Source organism: Hemiscyllium ocellatum, chromosome 9 (genome assembly GCF_020745735.1).
Source record: "Hemiscyllium ocellatum isolate sHemOce1 chromosome 9, sHemOce1.pat.X.cur, whole genome shotgun sequence".
Classification (NCBI taxonomy): Eukaryota; Metazoa; Chordata; class Chondrichthyes; order Orectolobiformes; family Hemiscylliidae; genus Hemiscyllium; species Hemiscyllium ocellatum.
Genome location: NC_083409.1, coordinates 111,774,889 through 111,797,776, shown reverse-complemented (window position 1 = coordinate 111,797,776; position 22,888 = coordinate 111,774,889). Strand labels below are relative to the sequence as shown.

At 43.1% G+C, this 22,888-nt stretch overlaps 1 protein-coding gene across 1 annotated transcript in view; it reads right to left on the bottom strand.

Moving 5' to 3' along the window:
• dnai3 (dynein axonemal intermediate chain 3) overlaps window positions 1–22,888 on the bottom strand; it is a 117,066-nt gene that overhangs the window by 74,717 nt on the left and 19,461 nt on the right. The window contains exons 5-8 of the mRNA XM_060829623.1: window positions 18,938–19,084; window positions 9,681–9,880; window positions 6,424–6,540; window positions 2,365–2,555 (exon numbers count right to left, since the gene is read on the bottom strand). Coding sequence (XP_060685606.1) covers window positions 2,365–2,555; window positions 6,424–6,540; window positions 9,681–9,880; window positions 18,938–19,084 — 655 coding nt within the window. The remainder of the gene's footprint in view (window positions 1–2,364; window positions 2,556–6,423; window positions 6,541–9,680; window positions 9,881–18,937; window positions 19,085–22,888) is intronic.

Here is a 22,888-nt window from a genome sequence, read left to right as displayed (position 1 = left end):
GACTTTAGTAAGGCATTTGATAAGGTTCCCCATGGTAGACTAATGAAGAAAGTGAAGTCACATTGGGTGCAGGGTGTTCTAGCTCGGTGGATAAAGAACTCGTTGAGCAACAGGAGACAGAGAGTAGTAGTTGAAGGGTGTGTCTCGAAATAGAGAAAGGTGACCAGTGGTGTTCCACAGGGGTCAGTGTTGGGGCCACCGTTGTTTGTGATATACATAACTGATCTAGAAGAGGACATTGTTGGTATGATCAGCAAGTTTGCAGATGACACGAACATTGGTGGAGTAGCAGAAAGCATAAGGGACTGTCAGAGAATACATGAGAATATAGTTAGACTGGAGAGTTGGGCAGAAAAGTGGAAGATGGAGTTCAATACAGGCAAATGTGAGGTGATATATTTTGGGAAGTCTAATTCTAGAGCGAATTATACAATGAATGGAAGAGCCTTGGGAAAAGTTGATGGGCAGAGAGATCTGGGAGTGCAGGTCCATTGTACCCTGAAGGTAGCTGCACAGGTGGATAGAGTGGTCAAGAAGGCATATAGTATGATTGCCTTCATTGGACGGGGTATTGAGTATAAGAGCTGGCAAGTCATGTTAAAATTGTACAAGACATTGGTTCGGCCACATTTAGAATACTGTGTACTGTTCTGGTCGCCACATTACCCAAAGGATGTGGACGCTTTGGAGAGGGTGCAGAGAAGGTTTACAAAGATGTTGCCTGGTATGGAAGGTGCTAGCTATGAAGAGAGGTTGAGTAGGTTAGGTTTATTTTCATTTAAAAAAAAGGAGATTGAGGGGGACCTGATTGAGGTTTATAAAATCATGAAGGGTATAGACAGGATGGATAGAGACAAGCTTTTTCCCAGGGTGAAGGATTCAATAACGAGAGGTCATGCTTTCAAGATGAGAGTTGGGACGTTTAAGGGGGATACACATGACAAGTACTTCACACAGAGGGTGGTGGGCATTTGGAACGTGTTGTCAGCAGAGGGGGTAGAGGCAGGCACGGTAGATTCATTTAAGACGCGTTTGGACAGATGCATGAGTAGGTGGGGAGCAGAGGGATACAAATACTTAGGAATTGACCAACAGGTTTAGACCGTACATTTGGAGGGCCGAAGGGCCTGTTTCTGGGCTGTAAACTTTCTTTGTTCTTTGTTCTCTTTGTTCACTGTCAGTAGAGTTATCTGCTCGTTATGAAACTTGGTGTGAATTGCTTTGTCTTGAGTAGTAGTCAGTCAATCTTGTGATTTTGGTGGTTTAATTGAGATTTCATACATTTTACAGGGACTTGTAGAACAATGAGCTACGATTATCAGTGCACTCATTCCAATAATGTTTATTTAATGACCATTTAATTTGTTTTATTGACATTGGTTGAGGGATAAGCATTCACTGGGGAGAAATTTTCCATGATTCTTTGAATAATGCCAATAGGATCCCTTATAAGCAGGAAACAAACAGGAACTCAACTCATGCCTCATCTGAATGGCAGCTTAGATTTTCCTGAGTGCTGGAATGGAGATCCAGTTTTACACTGTAGTCTCTGGAGGGACATTTCTAAATCAGAGAGACCACATCTGGATTAGTGTACTCAGCAATTTTCTTATTTAAGGAAGGATATAAGTGCAATGGAAGCAGTTCAGAGATGGTTTATGACATTAATATGGGCAGCAGCCCAATTACAAATAGGTTCCATTCTTGAATACATCCGTAAGTGATGTCACATCCTGTGAATGAATTTTGTTAAAAAGTTGATTTCCAAGCAACTTGCAACAGAACACAATATAATATAAAAACATCAGCTCATACTATGAGCAAATGTTTGCGTGGCAGATCTTTGAGATTAATGGGGATCTTGCTTGTAAGGAAGAGCTGTTCTCAAATTGGGAACTTCCTATCCCTGGGATGTGGACTTCACCAGTTTCCTAATTTCCCCTCCCCCCACCTTACCCCAGTTCTAACCTTCCAGCTCAGCACCATCCTCATGACCTGTCCTACCTGTCAATCTTCCTTCCCACCTATCCGCTCCACCCTCCTCTCCAACTTATCATCTTTGCCCCCACCTCCAACCACCTATTGCACTCTCAGTTACCCACTCCCCATCCCCACCCCACCTTCCATTTATCTCTCCACCCCTGAAGAAGGGCTTTTGCCCGAAATGTCGATCTTCCTACTTGACCTGCTGTGCTTTTCCAGCACCTCTCTAATCTTGACTCTAATCTCCAATATCTGCAGTTCTCACTTCTGCCTCAGCCATGATTTTATTGAATGGCAGAGTAAGCCCAAGAGGCTGAGTGGCCTACTCCTGGTTTGTATGAACCTTGGCTGATGTTTCAGCCTTACTAAAATCCACCTTACCCAGAATGACTGGGTGCCATTCAATGTGGCTTATCCTCTTCCCTTGGCTCTTTTGGAGATCTGTGAAAGACTGGTACTCCTTTAGATGGCAGTCTGCTTTCCCTCCAAATGTACTATCTTCATCCGAAAGTCCTCTCCAGTCATCGTAAAAGACATCCATGATCTCATTTTGTTGTAGGGCTGACTCAAACCTGGAATGAAAGTGTAACTTTGCAAAGACTGCATCAGTTCCTGAGCTATATACCTCAGGCAAGTTAAATGGGGCTTGGAAAAACTATAGCACAGGTTGATTAGACCTTATTGTTGATTATTCACCTTCCTCAGGTTCACTAAATCAAGAGGAGCATTGATAAGGTGAAGGACAAGGGTCTTTACCCTACAGTGGGGGAGTTCAAAATTGGGGGACATATTTTTAAGGTGAGAGGAGAAAGATTTAAAAAGAATATGAGGGGCAACTTTTTTGCATAGAGTTGTTCATATATGGATAACTACTTGAAAGGTTTGGAGACCTAGGGGTCAAACGCAGGCAGGTGGGACTAGTTTAGTTTTGGAACATGGTCAGCATGGACTGGTTGGACCAAAGGGTCTGATTTTGTGCTGTATGTCTCTATAGCTCAAGCATGCTATCAGGTATAACATGGCTTTAAGTCCTAGGTACAGGCCACATAGACTTGGCTTGTATTCCCTTGGAGGGGTATAGGAGATCAAGGAGGTATCCAATAGACGGGATATGAGGAAAGATACTTTCACTCAGAGGGTGATGGGGAATCGGGAGCTCACTGCGCGTAAGGGTGGGAGAGGCTGAAACCCTCATCACACTGAAGTAGTATGTGCATGTACAAAATATTCCAGGAAATGGGCCAAGTGCTGGAAAGCGGAATTAGAATAGTTTGATGGTTGTTTTTGACTCAATGGCCGAAGGGCATTTTTCCGTGGTGCAGATCTCTAAGGCTCCAAGGAGTGAACCAATTGAGTGTTGACAATGACAAAAGAATTTTCAAATCATCAAGAGGAACCGTTTGGGTAGACTGCGGGAAACATTTTCTGGTTGTGGCGGGGGACAGGGATCGGGAGTTCCTGGAATTTGTGAAGTTGACTAAAATAAGAGTGAGTTCTTCATTTGTAACTTCTTCACACAATGAGCAGCAGAATGCTGGATAGTCTCTGTTAAAAACATCACTGAAGCAGTTACCAATTTTAAAACGAAGTGCGATCGCTTTTTGTCTGACAAAGATATTGAGAGACACCTGGTAAAGTGGGAGCTTGGAATTTGGTTGCAGTCCATCCATGATTCTGTTGAATAGCAGGACATTACTGAGGGACTTAAAGGCCTTCTCCTATCCTGATGACCCTGTGTCTATTTGGTGGAGCAGAGTATGTTGTTAATGCAAAGGAATGAAAAGGCCAGACTAGCAAAAAAAACAATTGGCCCCTGTCCCACACGGTCACTTTGCAATTTAACAAAGCAGTTTCTAAATCTCCCTCCTGTCTGCCAGGGAGATGTCAAATACATTGAAAATAATCGAGGCCAGTTTAAGTCAAATAGGAATTCTCATAAATTCCTCTCCAAGCAGTTTTTACTTTGACCTGTTCTGCCTATTAATCAGAATCACTGCCTACAGAACCCACAATCTATTATTTTGAGATAAAATCTTACTCTCTGCACTTTAGCCTTTCCTTTCACCTCTCTTCCCTCACTCTCTCCTCCAATACACTTACCTTCGGAGGAGATCTGCAGCCAGTAGATGCTCTCGCTAAAATAAAAATAAAAGAACTGCAGGTGCTGGAGATCTGAAACAAAAACAGAAGCTGCTGGAGGAACTCAGCAGGTCTGGGCAGCATTTGTGGGGAGAAAGCAGAGTCAACATTTTGAGTCTTTTCATCAGACCCTTCATCATCTCAGTTCTGAAGAAGTGTCACTCGACCCAAAGCATTAACTCCACTTTCTCTGCGATGTTTGAGAAGATTTGTAGCTCAAGTTGAGGTTCAGGTTGCAAGTTTGCTCACTGGGCTGGCAGGTATGTTCTCAGCTGTTTCATCACCACGCTCGGTAATATCATCAGTGAGCCTCCGATGAAGCGCTGGTATTCTGTTTCACTTGCTATTTATGTGTCTTGGTCTGTTTTGGTGGGTGATATCACTTCTGGTTCTGTTTCAGAGAGGTTGGTAAATTGGGGTCCAATTCGATGTGTTTGTTATTGGAGTTCCAGTTTGAATGCCAGGCCTCTAGGAATTCCCGTGTGTGTCTTTGTTTAGCTTGTCCCAGAATGGATTTATTGTCCCAGTCGAACTGGTGCCCCTTTTTGTCTATATGTAAGGATACTTGTGATAGTTGGTCATGTCTTTTGGTGGCTTATTGGTGTTCCTGTATCGTGGTGGGTAGTTTCCTGCCCGTCTGTCTGATGTAATGTTTATTACCGTCCTTGCAGGGTATTTTGTAAATGATATTCGTTCTGCTAGTTTTATGGTAAGGGGTGATTGGATTCAGCAGCAGCTGTTTCAGTGCACTGGAAGGTTTGTAGGTTACCATGATGCCTAGGGGCCAGATTCGTCTGGATGGATAGCACCCACCACAACAGACCAAGATACATAAGTAGGAAGTGGGACAGAACACCAGCGTTTCACCAGAGGCTCATTGATGATGTTACCGAGCATGCTGTTGAAACTTTTGAGAACAAACCTACCAGCTCAGCGAGCAAACTTACAACCTGATCCACTTTCTCTCCACCAATGCTGCCAGACCTGCTGAGCTTCTCCAGCAATTTCTGTTTTTGTTTCCAATCTCCAGCGTCCGCAGCTCTTTGTTTTCTATTATTGAAGACATTGGCCTTGCTCTTCCCAATAATTAGACAGAGGAATTTACTGCCAGCTTAATACTGGATGTTGGATAAACAATAAACAGTTTAGAGACAGTGAGGGCATCCATATGTTGACCTGAGTATCATAAGTTCATAAGCCCAACTAATGTGTTTTAAAATATTGTCAGCAAGGGGCCAGCATAGCAATAAGAAATAAGGAGAAGTCGATGGGAACGCAAGACCAATTTATTTAATCTCAGTCATGAGCCCTTTAAATTAGACTTCATTGGCTATTCTTACTATTACATCGTTTCCAAGACCAGTATCTAATGTACGTTATAAGTGTGCATTCTCAACCTCGAGAATGTTTCTGGAATAAGTATTAAATTCCCAGGGAAGCAGAAGCCTGGGATAAACATCTTTAGGGCATTTTGCATACTCTCCATTTACTACAGACATTCATTTAAAAAAAAATCATTTGTGGGACATGTGCATCACAGACTGCGCAAGTATTTATAGCCTGTCCCTAGTTGCCCCTTGAGAAGGTGGGGGTGAGCAGCCTTCTTGAACCGCTGCAGTCCATTTGCTGTGGGTTGACCCACAATGCCCTTAGGGAGGAAATGATGTTGGAGTGGGGTGGCCAAGGTCAGAAATCATATGACACCAGGTTATAGTCCAACGGGTTTATTTGATATCATGAGCTATCAGAGTATTGTCCCTTTGTCAGGGGATGGGGCAATGCTCCGAAAGCTTGTGATTTCAAACAAACCTGTTGAACTGTAACCTGGTGCCATCTGACTCCTGACATTAAGGAGGGAATTTCAGGACTTTGACCTGGCAACAGTGAAGGAATAGTCATATATTTCCAGACCAAGATGGTGAGTGGCTCAGAGGGGAACTTGCAGGGGCTGGTGTTCTCAAGTATCTGCTGCCCTTGTCCTTCTCGATAGAAGTGGGGGTCGTGGATTGACTGCAAGTGATTATTTCATTAATATTCCATGAAGGACACTCCTTCTCAACCTTTCCACTCACCTGAGGTATAGTGACCCTCAGGTTAACACACCTCCAGTAGTCTCTCTCTCTCTCTCTCTCTCTCTCTCTGTCTCTCTAATAAGATCAGCCCCATGATCTGGTAAGACTATGGCGACCTTACCTGAACAGTTATGTTTGTAACGTGTGTGGCCATGAAGTTAGGTTGGTCATGTGCTTTAAGTTTGGTAACGTATCCAATCGGATTTGGCAATTCAATATACAACTGTACCTCAAAGCGACCGAGTTGATAAACGTGGTAAGAGCCTCAGATTTTAACATTTCATCTTTTTCCTCTTGTGTGAACTCACTGGGTGTATACTGGGTGCAAGCGTTTTGAGGATAGGTCCTGAAACAGCAACAGTTAAAACACAGTGTAAACAAGATAGAACTCCAAGCAGGATGGTTTGTTGAATTTTAAATGTTTTTAAAATCAGATGGTGTAGAATGTGGCCATTTTAAAGTCAACCTCATAAGTTTGGCCCTAACTATTTATTCTCCTTACGATTATAATACTGAAGTGTGATATGAGAAAGCCACCCTGGTCAGATTACTTCTTGCTGTATATTGTGAAAAATCATTCTTTGTCATGAAAATTGCCCAGTTTATTTCAGATTACTGTAAAAGGGTAAGAAGTCTCACCATTTTAATGGGTAAAGTTAGCTGTTACAAGCTGAAACTGCTCACCACTAACAGAATGCTGCCATTAAACCAAAACGACATTCTGCTTGTCGGATGAATGGGTATTTAGTATGTGAATTTTAGTGCCAGTGTGGTGTCAAGTATGTAGGCTGTATGTCCCAAAGATTAGTCGATCATATCAAACGGTGATAGATTTAAGACAGATGTCAGAGGCAGGTTCTTTACTCAGAGTGGTAAGGGCGTGGAATGCCCTACCTGGCAATGTAGTCAACTCAGCCACATTATAGGTCATTTAGACATCGGCATGTAGATGATGATGGGATAGTGTAGGGAAATGGGCTTAGATTAGTTCACAGGTCAGCGCTACATCGAGGGCCAAAAGGCCTGTTCTGCGCTCTATTGTTCTACGTTCTATGTTCTGTAACGGAGCTGTTCATGAAAAGCAAGATACTGACTATACTCAGCCAACCTGTATTTATAAAACTCACAGCACAGTGTGCAACATTAGCTGTGATTCTGCAATTGGACAACACTTGCTGGGTAATCCTGAGTGTGTGAAGAATAATGCTGATGACAATTTATGAATGTTGGTTGGGGTCATTAGGTGTCACACTTACAAGTACTGGAAACTACATAATATTAATATACAGGGCCCGATTCCTTGATTTGGTTTGGTTTATTATTGTCACATGTACCTAGGTACAATGAAAAGTTTTGTTCTGCATGCAGTACATGTCGATCATACCATACAAAGTGCATGGGGTAACAGAACAGAGCGAGGAATACGATGTTATGGCTGCAGAGAAGGTGCACTGAGAGCAAGATCAACATTAAGTTTAAATTTTGAGAGGTCCTTGCAGAGAGAAAGAACATGTGCTCACACCTGCACTCAGTTGAACTCAACAAAATAGATGCCAGCCATTCACTGATTCATTTCTCAGGGTGACCCACACAATTACAGTCACCGTGCTTGATTTAAAATTTAAACAATGCCTGGCAGTTAACTGTCAATCAGCGCTAATAGGGCATTTTTCATGGCAACATCTCTGTCGTCATTGTAATGAGGTCAGCCAGGTGGACCTCACAGAATACAAGTTCTCTGATTGGGGCTGTTAATCCAGCCCAATCAGGGAGACTTGGCTGACAGGAGCATCCAACATCCTGACACCCTGAGAGAGCTGGATCAGTGTCAAGGACCTTCCATGTGAATAAAGGGCAACTTAGTGATAGGATACTAGATCTCTGTGGAGTTCTTTAAATCTCTACCAATCAGAGCTCACTAACCAATTAATTAGCATTCTCCTCCCATGCAGTATAAGTGTTGGCTCTCCCCTTGATGTGATATTCTTGCAAATTGTCCAGATGAGTGCAAGTCAAAAAGTTATAACAAAATGTATCTTGTGTTAGCAATGCTTGAGGCGATGTGTAGCACTGTGCCTATCTATCTGAAAGGGTTGTCCAGCTACTGTCCCTCTGCCATGATGTTCGCACAACCCTGAAAATGTTTCTTTTCTAAACTTTTCTTAAATTTCCTTTTTAGAAGCTATCATTGTATATGCTTCAATCTATCACAGTTTCATGCTGCATATTCCAGATCACACGTCACTACGTAAACAATAATTTGCATGTCTCCTTCCCCCCAGTTCCTTTACCAATGACCTTAGAAACTGTTTCTCTTCATTCACTGCTTCCAAACCCCTTCTGATTTGGATTAAATAGTGACTCCTCTTAAATCTCCCTTAACATTTCCTAACCAAAACAATTCTCTCCTTCCAGTCACTCCACATTATTTGAAGTGTTTCCCAGAAACACATTTTCCTCTCCACTGTCTCTAACATCTTCTATCTGCTTCCATTGTCCGGTGTGCTCCAAAGTGTAAGCGTTCATTAAATTTTTCTCATCTCACTCTCTGCTTTTTGAGCCAATTGCCTTTAATCTCTGGGATTTTAGTTTACTTATTCCATGTGGCCTTTGCTGGTACACCAGCAATAATTGCCCATCCCAACTATCCTCGTTCTCTCTCTGTCTGCGTGGGTTTCCGCCAGGTGTTCCCATTTCCTCCCACAGTCCAACAATGTGAGGGTAAGGTAGATTGGCTGTGCTAAATTTACCCAAAGTGACCAGGGGTGCATAGGTGAGGTAGATTAGCCATGGGAACTGCAGAGTTACAAGGATATGGGGGTGGGTCTGGGCAGGATGGTCTTCAGAGAATCAATGTGGATTTGATGGGCCAAATGGCCTGCTTCCACACAGTCAGGATTCTATTACTATGAATCAGTTTCTTAACAACTTTCTAGACCATTTTGAGTTTACAACAAGCAAGATACTCGCAAAGTGGTTAAGAATTGACCACACTGAAATAAACATATTGTGGATCTGGAGTCACGTAGCATTCCACAGCCATGTTAAAGGGATTAAAGCACCAGATGGGTTTTTACAATACTCCAGTTGCCACATGCTCAACAGATACTGGCATTTCTTTCATTCCAAATGTATTTAATTAGCAGAATTGCCCAGCTGCTGAGACAAGCATTTGAACTTTTTGCCTGTGGATTATTATTTCAGATTTCTAGTCCACGAACATTACAACAGTGATACCATACACAATGTTGTCTGCCATGGAGTCATCAAGGTCAGCGGCACAGAGAAAGGCCCTTCAGCCCATTAAGCGTGTGCCAGTCATAAACGAGCACCTACTCTCTCCTGGGTCACCGTCTGTCACTGAAGCTCATGTGAGTAGGAAGTGCATGTAAACGGTTTGCACCAGCTCACCCCATTCCAACTTCATGTCATTGATGGGTTAATTCTGGTTAGAAGCTCACTGGTTAGTCAGGGTAGTTAACTCACCATTCCGTTTGTGTGCTGTTCTCCTGGAGAATGCAGACAGCCTGTATCCCGATATCCCTTTCCAGCTTCTTAATGCTGAAATTCTTGTCCTGGTAGGACGTGCACTCCACATAGCTGTCCTTTATTTCAGCATCATTCCGATCACCAAAGGACACAGGAGCCCCAAATTCTCTGCGGACACGTGAAATCATAATTTTTACCTGCAGTGAAGAGAATAGTGATTACAAACATCTTGGAGAAAGTGAGGACTGCAGATACTGGAGCTCAGGGTCGAAGAGTGTGGTGTTGGAAAAGCACAGTCGGTCAGGCAGCATCTGAGGAGCAGGAGAATCGATGTTTCAGGCAAAAACACTTCATCAGGATGAACAGCTTATGCTCAAAATGTTGACACTCCTCCTCCTCAGATGCTGCCTGACTGGCTGTGCTTTTCCAGCACCACTCCCTTCAACTCAATTATAAACACTTGCCACATCATTTTCTATCTAATATTGAGGAAGTCAGAAGTTTATTTTTATATTCATTCCAGGGACAAGAGCATCACATCCCTAATTGTAACCGAATCCCTTAGTTTGGAAGCAAACCACTCGGCCCATTGAGTCTGCACCGACCCTCCTGAAAGGCATTCCACCCAGACCCACCTCCCCTATCTGCATGTCCCCATGTCCAATCCATCGAGCCTGCATTCTAAGGGCAACTTAGCATGGCCAAATCACCTAACCTGCACATCTCTGAGCATCCAGAGGAATCCCTTGCAGACACGGGGAGAATGTGCAAACTCCACACAGACAGTCACCCGAGGCTGGGGCAATCAAACCTGGGTCCCTGACACTGTGAGGCAGTAATGCTAACCACCGTGACATCCATCATTGAAAAGGTGGTGATGAGCTGCTTTCCTGAATGAATACAGTCTTAAGGCTGAGATAGATAGATTCTTGATCGGTCGGGGAAATAAGGATTATGAGATAAAGGCAGGAAAGTGGATGTGGGAAACATTGGATCAACCATGATCCTATTGAATGGCGGAGTAGGCTTGATGGAGTTTCGTATGGTCTTATAGTCCATGTAGGAGTACAGTTCCAACTCCAATGTCACTAACATCGATGGCGACTTTAAAAAGGTTTTGAAAAGTTTGGTCTAGCTAGAACTGGTTTGGTGGTTAATATGGTTTTCAACTGGCCGAATTCCTCCTGGCATTGTTCTGTCCACCGAAACTTTGTATTCTTCTTCAGCAAATCGGTTAATGGTGTCACTGCTGAAGTTTGGAACAAACTTCCGATAGAATCTGCTGAGTCCTAAGAATCGAAGCACTTCTTTCTTCGAGGTTGGTCGTGGAAATTCCTCGATGGCCTTCGTCTTTTCATTCCGCAGGGTCAACTTTCCATGACCGATGTTATGTCCCAAGAACGTCACCTCTGCTTTCACGAATTCCGTTTTATTTAAGTTTATCACCAGTTTTGCTTCTTGTAGCCGTTAAAAGAGCCCTGCCAACTGTACCATGTGGTCTTCCCAGGACTTACTAAAGATCACAACATCATTCAAATAGACCGCACAGTTTGTAAACCCAGCCACAACTCTATTCATGAGTCTTTGGAATGTTGGGGGGTGCATTCTTCATTCCAAAGGCATCACTTTAAACTGATACAGCCCATTTGGGGTTACAAATGCAGAACTTACTTTCACCATCTCTGATAAAGGTACCTGCCAGTAACCAAGCATTAAGTCTAACTTGGTGATGTAACTGGCTTGTCCGACTTTCTTGATACAGTCCCCCAGTCTCGGAATTGGATATGAGTCTGATTTTATAACGGTATTGACCTTCTGATAATCCATGCAGAATCATTGAGTCCTGTCTGGTTTGGGAACTAAGACGATCGGCGAACTCCACTCGCTCTGGCTTGGTTCGATGGTGTCCTCATCGAGCATGGCCTCCACCTTCATCTGGACCTGTCTGGCTTCGAAAGGATTAAGTCGATAGAGGTGTTGTTGTATCAGAGCAGTATTCCCAATGTCTACTTCACGTACAATAGCATTCGTCCTTCCCATCTGATTCTTACACATGTCCTTATTCTGCAGTAACAAGTCTTTCAACTGCATTATCTGCTCCTGAGACAGATATCTGACTAACCTATCCCACACCTCAAGGACTTCTTCATTTTTAAATCTATTTTGAGGCACATCAAAATCCACATCATCTGGATTTGATTCCTCACTCTGTGGGGCAGTAACTAACACCTGTTTCTCCAGTTCTTTCTCTCTAGTATAATACAGTTTCAACATGTTCATGTGACATACCTGATACCTTTTTTTCTGTCTGGCATCTTAACGAGATAGTTCACCTGACTCAACTTGTTCTCAATTTGATAGGGACTACTAAACCTGGCTTTGAAGGGATTTCCTATCACTGGTAACAGTACTAACATGTCATCCCCTCGGGAAAACATCCAAGTCTCAGGGCTTTTATCTGCTACCTGCTACAATCTACATTGTGCCCTCTTTAGATGCTGTTTAGCTAACTCACTAACTTAATTTAGTCGCTCCCTCATCTCCGATACATAGTCTAAGTGTGAGATCTCCGTCTTTGGTCCTATCAGTTTTTCTTTAATTAATTTCAAAGCATCTCTCGCTTGATGATTGAATATTAACTCAAAGGGAGTGAACTGAGTAGATTCATTTGGGGCATCTCTAATGGCAAACACTACGAATGGGATATGTCTATCCCAATCATTCCGGTAATCCTGACAGTATGCTCCCAAAATGGTCGTCAAGGTCTGATGCCAAGTTTCTAAAGCTCCCTGGGATTCAGGATGATACACACTGGATTTAAAGTGCTGTATACCTAAGCTATCCATAACCTCCTTAAACAGCCTCACAGTAAAATTTGACCCTTGGTCCAACTGAATCTCTCTGGGTAGCCCATTCCATGTGAAGAAAGGTGCTAACTCCTCTATCTTCTTTTTTGCCTTGATACTCCATAGTGGAACTGCCTCCGGAAATCAGGTAGACACATCCATTATGGTTAACAAGTGCTGGCTCCCACTTTTAGTTCTCAGGAGGGGACCTACTCAATCAATTATAACCCACGTGAAAGGGACTTCAAATGCAGGAATTGGCAGCAAAGGGGCTGGTTTTATTCCCACCTGTGGCTAACCTACAATTTGGGGCATGTATGACGAGTGCGGCAAAGGTTAACCACATTCTTGTGCATTCCAGGCCAATAAAAATGTTTTTGTACCTTAGCCTGAGTCTCTCCTACCCCTAGGTGACCTCCTACAGGTAGCTTATGTGCTACCGTAACACTTCCTGTCTGTATGCTACTGGCAACACAATCTGGTGCACTACGGCCCATTTCTCTTCTGCACTAACCTGCTGTAGTCTCCATTTCCATCTTAGGATTTTATCTTTCAGATAGTAAACTTCTGGAATATTCTCTGCCTCTTTTCAGAGTACACATCCAGATATCTCTTTTATCATCTTGTCTTGCTGTTACAAGTCTCTTAGCCTTTCAGAACTAAACACTTCTGTCTTACCCTCTGCCTGTTCATTTGGGGCATCTCTAATGGCAAACAATACGAATGGGATATGTATATCCCAATTATTCGGGTAATCCTGACAGTATGCTCCTATTACTGCACCATTACATCAAACAGGGTGTCCGCTAAATGAACCACAACTCCTCACCTTTCTCTTTACTTTTTGCGTCGTGCTGTGACTTATGATAGTGGGATCTGGTTACCACGCAGTATCCAGGGAAGATGCCAGGATATTTCTGTTTTACCTCCTCAGTTTCTTGGTCTTCCTTGGGCTTCCCCACAACAAGGGGTGTCACTCCAACTTTGGATCCTGCCAAATCATTCCCAAGAACAAACTGAATCCCTGGAACTGACAGTCTGTCAATCACTCCCACTATAACTTCCCTTGTCTTGAGTTGGCACTCCAACTTGATCTTACATAGGGGAACGCTAAATTTCTGTCCATCTATCCCAAACATTATCACACTCTCTGCTAACAAATCAGAAAGAGTGCATATTTGCTCATCTCTTACTATCAGTGACTGGTTAGATCCTGTATCTCTCAAAATTATAACTTCTTGTACTTCTCTGCCTGTTCTTTCTGAGTAAACTTTACCCACAGAGGTGAATTCTTTGTAGAGATCAGGCACTAACTCCATACCCAGCCCCAGCCTCAGCTGTGCACTCTCCTACAGCTCCTCAGCTCCTCAGCTCTTCTTGGGGTGTCCTTTACTACCTTCACTAAGGCCACTGGCTTAGCTTCTTTTACCACATCTTTACCCACAATGCCTTTCTTTAACAACCAGCACTGTGTTTTTACGTGTCCTACTGCACTACAGTGGAAACACCTGAGGCCTTTCACCTCCTGTCCATCTTCTTGGGCTTCTTTTTTATCTTGTGGTAAATTCTTACCAGTGCTCTCTACTCTTGCTTTCGTAGTGTAGCATCTCCCCTTCTCTCAACTTCTATCCCTCACAGGACGGCATTCTGGCCAGAAGCTTGTCTTATGCACAACATGTACTCATCTGCTAATTCTGCCGCCCTTCTCATTTCCTGAACTTTCCGTTCCTCCACGTGAATTCTTACCATCTCTGGAAGTGAGTTTTTAAACTATTCCAGCAGAAATAATCTCTCATAGAGCCTCATCTATTTTCAAAGCATGCACCCATTGATCAAAATGAATATGTTTAATTCTTTCAAACCCAGCATCAGTCTGACCTGGTTCCTTCTTTGTGTTTCTGAACCGCTGTCTATGTGCTTCTGGTACCAATTGATAAGCATTTAAAATAGCCTGTTTAGCCTCTTCATAATCTCCTGACCCCTCACCTGACATCGCAGCAAATACCACACCAGCTCTGCCTTCCAGTTTAGTCTGAAATAGCATTACCCATGAATCCTTGGATCATTCCTGCTGCCTAGCCAATTTTTCAAATTAAATAAAGAAACCTTCAACATCTTTCTCATCAAAATGTGACAGAGCTTTGACATATTTATACATATCACTACCTTTTCTTTTAAACTCCAACCTATTAACTTGACTTTGCTGACTAAGTCGCAACTTCTCAAGTTCAAAATTCTCTCTCTTTCTTTCTCCCTTTCTTCTCCCTCTCTCTCTTTGCACAGCCAAGAACCTTCTCTCTCTCTCTTCTCTCTCTCTCTCTCTTTATTTATCTTCTAACTCAATTGTAATTTATGTTTTTCTACCTCTACTGAACTTGCCTGCTTCTAGCATACACCGAAGTGTTTGAGTAATTTCCTTACAATTTCAGCTTTACCTTTGTCCTAAATCTAATTTTTTTGTTAATTCTAAAAGTATGGCCCTTTTCTTTCCTTCTAAACTTTCTTGGCAAACTTGAGAATCATCTTCAAATCCCAGAGCCTCTTAGCAATTTTAAGAGCCACTTCCCTCACTTTTAAATTAATCAAACCACAAGTCACCGAAATTAAACAAATTGCCTCACCAATGCAAGGTTTGTGAAGGTTTGCCTTACAATGTTTTATTTAAAGATCTTGGACACTAACCTGCAAGTGTTTAAATCTGCTGGGAGTTTTTGTACCCCCAAATCTATTCAAATCTGTCTAAACCAGTTCAAATCATGGGCCCGAGCCCCCAAACTGTTACAACACGGGGTAAATCCTCCTACTTAATTTAAAATCAGCAACACAGAAACGATTTATCCTATACAGTAATCTGTAAAATTCTGAGTGGCCAAGAACTATTTAAAGTAAAAATTAACAACTTTATTTCTTAAAGTATAACAAAGAATAAATAACTAACAATTATTTACAATTCATTTCTCTAACCTATCTTAACCTTCCGTTCTATAATAATAGTCCGGTAAAATTCCCAATTAAGATTTACAGAAAAATTCAAATTTTAAAACCAGCCAGCAGTCAAATCTTCTTTTTATCTCCGTCGGTAGATTTTCTCCCCAGGTCAGTGTTGAGGTTTTTCTCTGTGCAAACTCCTTCTCTAGACAATTACTTCTCAGAGAGTTCTGACTAGCCATCTATATCTGTTGGTCTGGTGGCAGTTCTCCTCCCAACTGTTCAATTTTCCCTGGTCTTATACCCCCAAAGCATCAGATTATGTTATTGGCTTTTAAGATTGTCAATACACTCAATCCAAGCTTGATTAGAATTTGGTATTTTTCGGAGTACGATTTAAACTGGCCAAGTTTGAATCTGTTTTGTCATTTCCAGGCAACCAGCTGCCCCAGTAGCTGAAGCACATGTTACCTTGCATCTTATTGAGAACACTTGGTGCTGTCACTGCTTTTATTCTCTTAAAGGTACAGTACACCCACACCTTCATAACAATTGGCACAGAAAAAAACAGCCCAGAACTTCCTGACCAGCAGACTCATAGCCCCAGCAGCAGGGTTACAGGTAAACGCCACAGCACTGGTATGCACAAGATTTGGAAATATATCACCATTCCTTCAGGGTTGCTGGGTGAAATCCTGAATTCCCTCCCTAAGGACTTTGTTACTCTACCTGCAGCATATGGTCTGCAGTGGTTCAAGAAGGTAGCTCACCACACACCCCCCCTTCTCAAGGGGAAATACCTGCAATACCCACATCCCATGAATAAATAAAAAAGGAAGTGGGTAGAAGCCATGTGTTGCCAGGTGCTGTTGATGGAGCATTGTTGTGTTGCTGCTGCACACCTTGGATGTGGGACATATTGTTGTCAATGTTTCAGTAGTGCTGGGAGGGAATAAGGTGCTGTCTGGGGTGTGGACAACATGGCTGTTTTATTCAGCGTGGTGTCAAACATCTCTATTCTTTAGAACTGCACTCATCCAAGCAAGTGTCTTGAAGATGATGGACAGGCTTTGTAGGATCAGGAGGTGAGTTACTCACTGCAAAGTGCCCAGTCTCTGGCCTGCTCTTGCAGCCACAGTATTTATAAGGGTGGTCCAGATATATATTTGTTGATGGTAACCTGAAGATGCTGATGTTGAGGGATTCAGTGATGATGATGTTGCAAGTGTCAACGAGAGATATTTATAGAATCAGGTGGCATGGTGGCTCAGTGGTTAGTACAGCTGGCTCATAGCACCAGGGACTCAAGTTTGATTCCAGCTTTGGGTGACTGTCTGTGTGGAGTTTGCATGTTCTCCCTGTGTCGGCATGGGTTTCCTCCGGGTGCTCCAGTTTCCTCCCAGAATCCAAAGATGTGCAGGTTATGTGGGTTGGCTGTGGAAAATGTGGGGATATGGTAGTGGGGGGTGGGTTTGGGTGGAATGTTTTTTGGAGGGTCAATGTGGACCTGATGGGCCAAATGGCCTGCTTCCACACTGTAGGGATTCTATGCAGTGTGGAAAGAGGCCATCAAGTCTGCACTGATCCTCTGAACAGCATCCCACCCAAACCTAGCCTCCCACTCCCAACCTTAGCCTCAAAACCCTGCATTTATCATGGCTAATCCACCCAGCCTACACATCCTTGGACACTATGGGCAATTTAGCATGGCCAATATACCAAAACTGCACATCTTTGCTCTGCAGAGCACCCAGAGGAACCCCGCGGAGACACCTGGAGAACATGCAAACTTCACACAGCCAATTGTCTGAGAGTGGAACATGGGTCCCTGGTGCTGTGAGGCAGCAGTGCTAACCACCGAGCCACCATGCCTCACACTAAATTCTTTCTTGTTGGAGATGATAATTAACTGGTTTTGTGTGGCACAAGTGTTTTACCCCTTCCTTATCAGTCCAGATCTTCCATCACATGGACATGGACTGCTTATGGCTTGAAACCTTGCTATGTGTTTGTGTCGAGGATAGACTGATTGATAAGAAGGTGTTGACAAGAACTTCCTTCAAGCTTAGAATAACACTATTTATTATACATTAAGACTAAAGCATACTCTTGAGTGTAGAATAATCATGTGTCGTTTAATATACTGTCGTGTGATGACACCCGGTAATCTATTCTGACTCTGCCCATGCTGTGCTATTTATGCTCAGGGATGTAGAGTTGTGTGTGACATCATCACAAGTTTGCTCCAGGGTCTTAAAATACTTACACAACACAATCTGCAACCAATCTCACTTCTGACCTCTTGATGGAGGGTTGGGTCTAGGACACTAAGTTGAGGAAATCTTGCAGGAATACCCCAGGATTGAGAGATTTTTCCACCAAAAACAACAATCATCTTCCTTTAATCTTGGTATTACTCTAACCAGGGACCCTTACCCCACCATGATTCCAAGTGATTTCACTCCTTGAAGCCACACCCAGTCACTTTGACCTTTACCCATGTTTGGAGCAGGGCTATGATTGAATGTAGAGTCAAATTAGGCCGATGGTAATTGGCGAAACTAGATTCGGAACAATTTTGATGGAAGGTGTCATCAACAGAGCTATCTAGCAGCACCTTCTCAGCAATAACCAGCTCACTGATGTCAATAAATGCTGCCCCATGCAGCAGTGCAAACTCTAATGGCTGAATAACACAGAATTTTGTGGTTTGGCTGTACTGGGCAATTTTGCATGTTTTCAGGTAGATGTCCGTGCTGCAGTTGTACTGGAACAGCTTGGTTACGGGCAGGAACATTTTTTCATTTACTTGTGGGACCTGGGCATTGCTGGCTGAACAGCATTTATTGCCCGTCCCTATTTGCCCTTGTGAAGGTAGTGGTGAGCTTCCTTCTTGAACTGCTGCTGTTCACATGCTGTGAGCAGATCAACAGTGCCCTCAGGGATGGAATTCTGCTTTTCTCTAACTTTGTTAACCTGTCCAGCCAACTGAAACATCTTTTCACAGACCTCCTTCTTCCCAAAATCCCCTTTCTGACATGAGTCTCTCTATCTTTGACATTCCTGATGAAGGGCTTATGCTTGGATACTGCCTGACCTGCAATGCTTTTCCAGCGCCACACGTTTTGACTCAATATCTTTGCATCTCATTAAAACTGTAATGTTTGACTTGTACTGTTTCTCAGGAACAGGAAACTCGACGTTTCGGGCCAGAGCCCTTCATCAGGATTCCTGATGAAGGGCTCTGGCCCGAAACGTCGAATTTCCTGTTCCTTGGATGCTGCCTGACCTGCTGTGCTTTAACCAGCAACACATTTTCAGCTCTGATCTCCAGCATCTGCAGACCTCACTTTTTACCTGGACTGTTTCTCTTCATTCTTCCCAATAAAGTGTGTCACTCACACATCTTGTGTAAAACATCATCTGTTTCGAGTCTGCTCACCCATTTAAGATGCCCAATAAAAGAAAGATATATTTAACCTTAGTTGGTGATTCTTCAACCTTTTCTTGCTCAATTTCAACGCCACTGCCCAAATCAATCCAGGCTTTAAACTGCAGCTCTTTGATAAATAGTTCCTCTTCCTCTTCCTCTTCCTTTGGCTTTATCTCCATTTTTTGTTCTAATGACTACAAGGAAAAAAAAGGTAATTTTTAAAAAATAGCCGATTTCAGTGACCTTTTCATAACCTTTCATCTTTTAGGAGACCACCACAAGGGAGTTAAGCAACAGCAGCAGACATGACAAAACCCCAGGATCAGTGGGAAGTCCGGAACTTTCTCTCCCAAGAGCTTGCTGAGGATAGATGGTTAAAATGACAAAACTGAGACATGGGTATTCAAATGAAGAGAAGGCAACGCCAGAATATTAAAACGGGCCTCGGAGAAATAGAATTAGAAACGATGATACAAATTTGTGATCAAATAAGACCATAAGACAGAGAAGAAGTAGGCTTTTCAGGCCACTGTATCTGCTCCACTATTCCACAAGATCATAGTTTCAGTTCTTTCATACGTAAATCGCAGAACTTTTTAAAAGTTACATTCTCAAGTGAACTTTAACGATTGGTGTCATATCGGCCCAGATTTAAGGTGTGAGCTGTCCTGGGTGAGACGGTCTGTGCCACAATGGTCAGGCTGATTCTAATCTAAAAAATGGATTTACAGAATCTTACATGGATTCATGCACTTGAGAATGTAACTTTTAAATATTCTGTGATTTATATATGAAAGAACTGAAACCAACATAGTCATTCTAAAAGATGAGAGACTTAACAAACAATCCAGGTCTTTTTCAATATATAATTTAGTTACATCACACTGTAACTTTGGCTATGAATTCTGTGTCTTATAATCTCATTCTGCACAACCACCTGATGAAGGGGCAGCGCTCTGAAAGCTAGTGCTTCCAAATAAATCTGATGGACTATAACGTGGGATTGTGTGATTTTTAACTTTGTACACCCCAGTCCAACACCAGCACCTCCAAACCATGACCACAAGATCATGGCTGATAGAGTCATTGCGATGTACAGCATGGAAACAGACCCTTAAGTCTGGTTCGTCCATGCCAACAAGATATCCTAAATTAATCTCGGCCCATTTGCCAGCACTTGGCCCATATCCCTCTAAACTCTTCCTATTCGAGTATCCATCCAGATGCTGTTAAAACATTGTAATTGTACCAGCTTCCACCAATTCATCTGGCAGCTCACTCTGGGTGAATAATATACTCCTTGCATTCCTTTTAAATCTTGCCTCTCTCACCTTGAACCTATGTCCTCTAGTTTTGGACTCCCTCACTCTGGGGGAAAAAACCTTAATTATTCACACTATCCATGGTCCCTCGTGATTTTATAAATCTCTATAAAATCACCCCTCAGCCTCCAAAACTCCCGCCTAGCCTTTTAAGTTTAATGTCCGATAATCCTCAACTCCACTTTCCCACCTTTTTCCCATAACTCTCAATTCCCTTCCTGATTAAAAATATCTCTCTCAGCATTGAATATACTGAATGACCTAGCCTTGACAGCTCTCTGCAGTAAAAAATTCCACAGATTTACTCCCCTCTGAGAGAAGAAATTCAACCTCACCCTGTCTTAATTGTGTGTGCCCTGAGTCTAGTCCTGATGCCCTCTGATCCGAGACTCTCTCACCGGGGGAAACAATCTTCTGGGAGGGTTTAAACTAGTTTGGCTGGGGGATGGGAACCAGAGCTACACAGCTGAGAGGGGGCTAGTTATAGATAGGGCAGTGACAGGACGTTGTGAATCTAACAGGGAAGTCTTTTATGTGATGAAACAAAGGGATCGGTTAAAGTGTGTCTGCCCTAACGCGAGGAGTGTCAGAAATAAGAGTGATGAACTTAGAGCATGGATTAATACATGGGGCTATGATATTGTGGCCATAACGGAGACATGGGTTTCACGGGGGCAGGAATGGTTGCTAGATGTTCCAGGGTTTAGAACGTTTAAAAAGAATGGGGGGTGGGGGGGGTGTAGCATTACTAATCAGAGAGTGTGTCACAGCTGCAGATATAAAGGTTGTCGAGGAAGGTTTGACTACCGAATCAGTATGGGTGGAAGTTAGGAACAGCAAGGGAACAGCAACCACACTGGGGGTTTTCTACAGACCCCCCAATAGCAGTAGGGAGATCAAAGAACTCATAGGCAGGCAGATTTTGGAAAAATGCAGATTTTCCAATATCAGCTGGAACCTCCTCAGTGCAGATGGTTTGGATGGACCTGTTTTTGTCAGGTGTGTTCAGGAGGGTTTCCTTACTCAGTATTACAGGCCAATGAGGGAGAGGCCATTTTGGATTTGGTGTTCGGCAATGAGCCAGGACAGGTGTCAGATCTTGCGGTGGGAGAGCACTTTGGTGACAGTGACCATAACTGCCTCACATTTACCATAGCCATGCAGAGTGAAAGGAGCAGTTACCATGGGAAGATATTTAATTGGGACAAAGAAAATTATGACGATATCAGACAGGAGTTGGGAAGTACAGACTGGGAGCAATTGTTCCACAGAAAGGGCACGACAGATGTGTGGAGACTGTTTAAGAAGCAGTTGTGAGTGATGCATAAATTTGTTTCTCTGAGACAGGCAAGAAGAGGTAAGATCAAGGAGCCTTGGATGACAAGAACAGAGGAGCTTCTTGTCAAAAGGAAGAAGGCAGCTTATGTAAGGTGGAGGAAGCAAGGATCTAGCACAGCTTGAGAGGATTACAGGCTTGCTAGAAAGGAGCTCAGAAATGGACTGAGGAGAGCCAGGAGGGGGCATGAAAAAGGCTTGGCCGGAAGGATTAGGGAGAACCCAAAGGCATTTTACTCATACGTGAGGAATAAGAGAATGATCAGGGAGAAGGTGGGGCTGGTCAGGGATAGTGTAGGGAACTTGTCCATGGAGTCTGCGCAGATAGGGGAAAACCCTAAAAGAGTTTCTTGCTTTGGTTTTCACTAAGGAAAGGGACCTTGTTGTGAATGAGAACTTTGAGGAGCTGGAAAACAGGTTTGAACAGCTCAGGATTGATGAAGTTGATGTGCTAGAAATTTTGGCAAATATTAAGATTGATAAGGCTCCAGGGCTAGACCAGATTTATCCGATGTTGCTCTGGGAAGGGAAAAGGAGGTTGTTAAGCTGGTGGCGAACATATTTGTTTCTTCATTCTCCATGGAAGTTGTACTGGAGGATTGGAAGGAGGGGAATATTGTTCCTCTTTTCAAGAAGGGTAATAGGGAAATTCCTGGCAATTACAGACCAGCCAGTCTTACGTCTGTGGTCAGCAAAGCTTTGGAATAAATTCTAAGGGATAGGATTTATGAATATTTGGAAAAGCATAGCATGATTAAAGGCAGTCAGCATGGCTTTGTGAGGGGCAGGCTATGCTTTACAAATCTTATTGAGTTCTTTGAGGAGGTGATGAGACAGGTTGATGAAGGTCAGGCAGTAGGTGTGGTGTATATGAACTTCAGCAAGGCATTTGATAAGGTTCCCCATGATAGGATCATTCATAAAGTCAGGAGGTATGAGATACAGAGAGATTTGGCTGTTTGGATTCAGAATTGGTTGGCTGATAGAAGGCAGAGAGTGGTTGTAGTCTGAAAGTATTCTGCCTGGAGGTCAGTGATGAGTGGGGTCCTGCAGGGCTCTGTTCTTGGGCCTCTGCTCTTTGTAGTTTTAATAAATGACTTGGATGAGGAGATTGAGGGATGGGTTAGTAAATTTGCAGATGACACAAAGGTTGGAGGTGTTGTTGATAGTATCAAGGGCTATTGCAGGCTGCAGCGTGACATAGACAGGATGCAGAGCTGGGCTGAGAAATAGCAGATGGAGTTCAACCTGGACAAATGCGAAGTGATGCATTTTGTAAGGTTAAACGTGAGTGCTGAATATAGGATTAAAGACAGGATTCTTGGCAGTGTGTAGGAACAG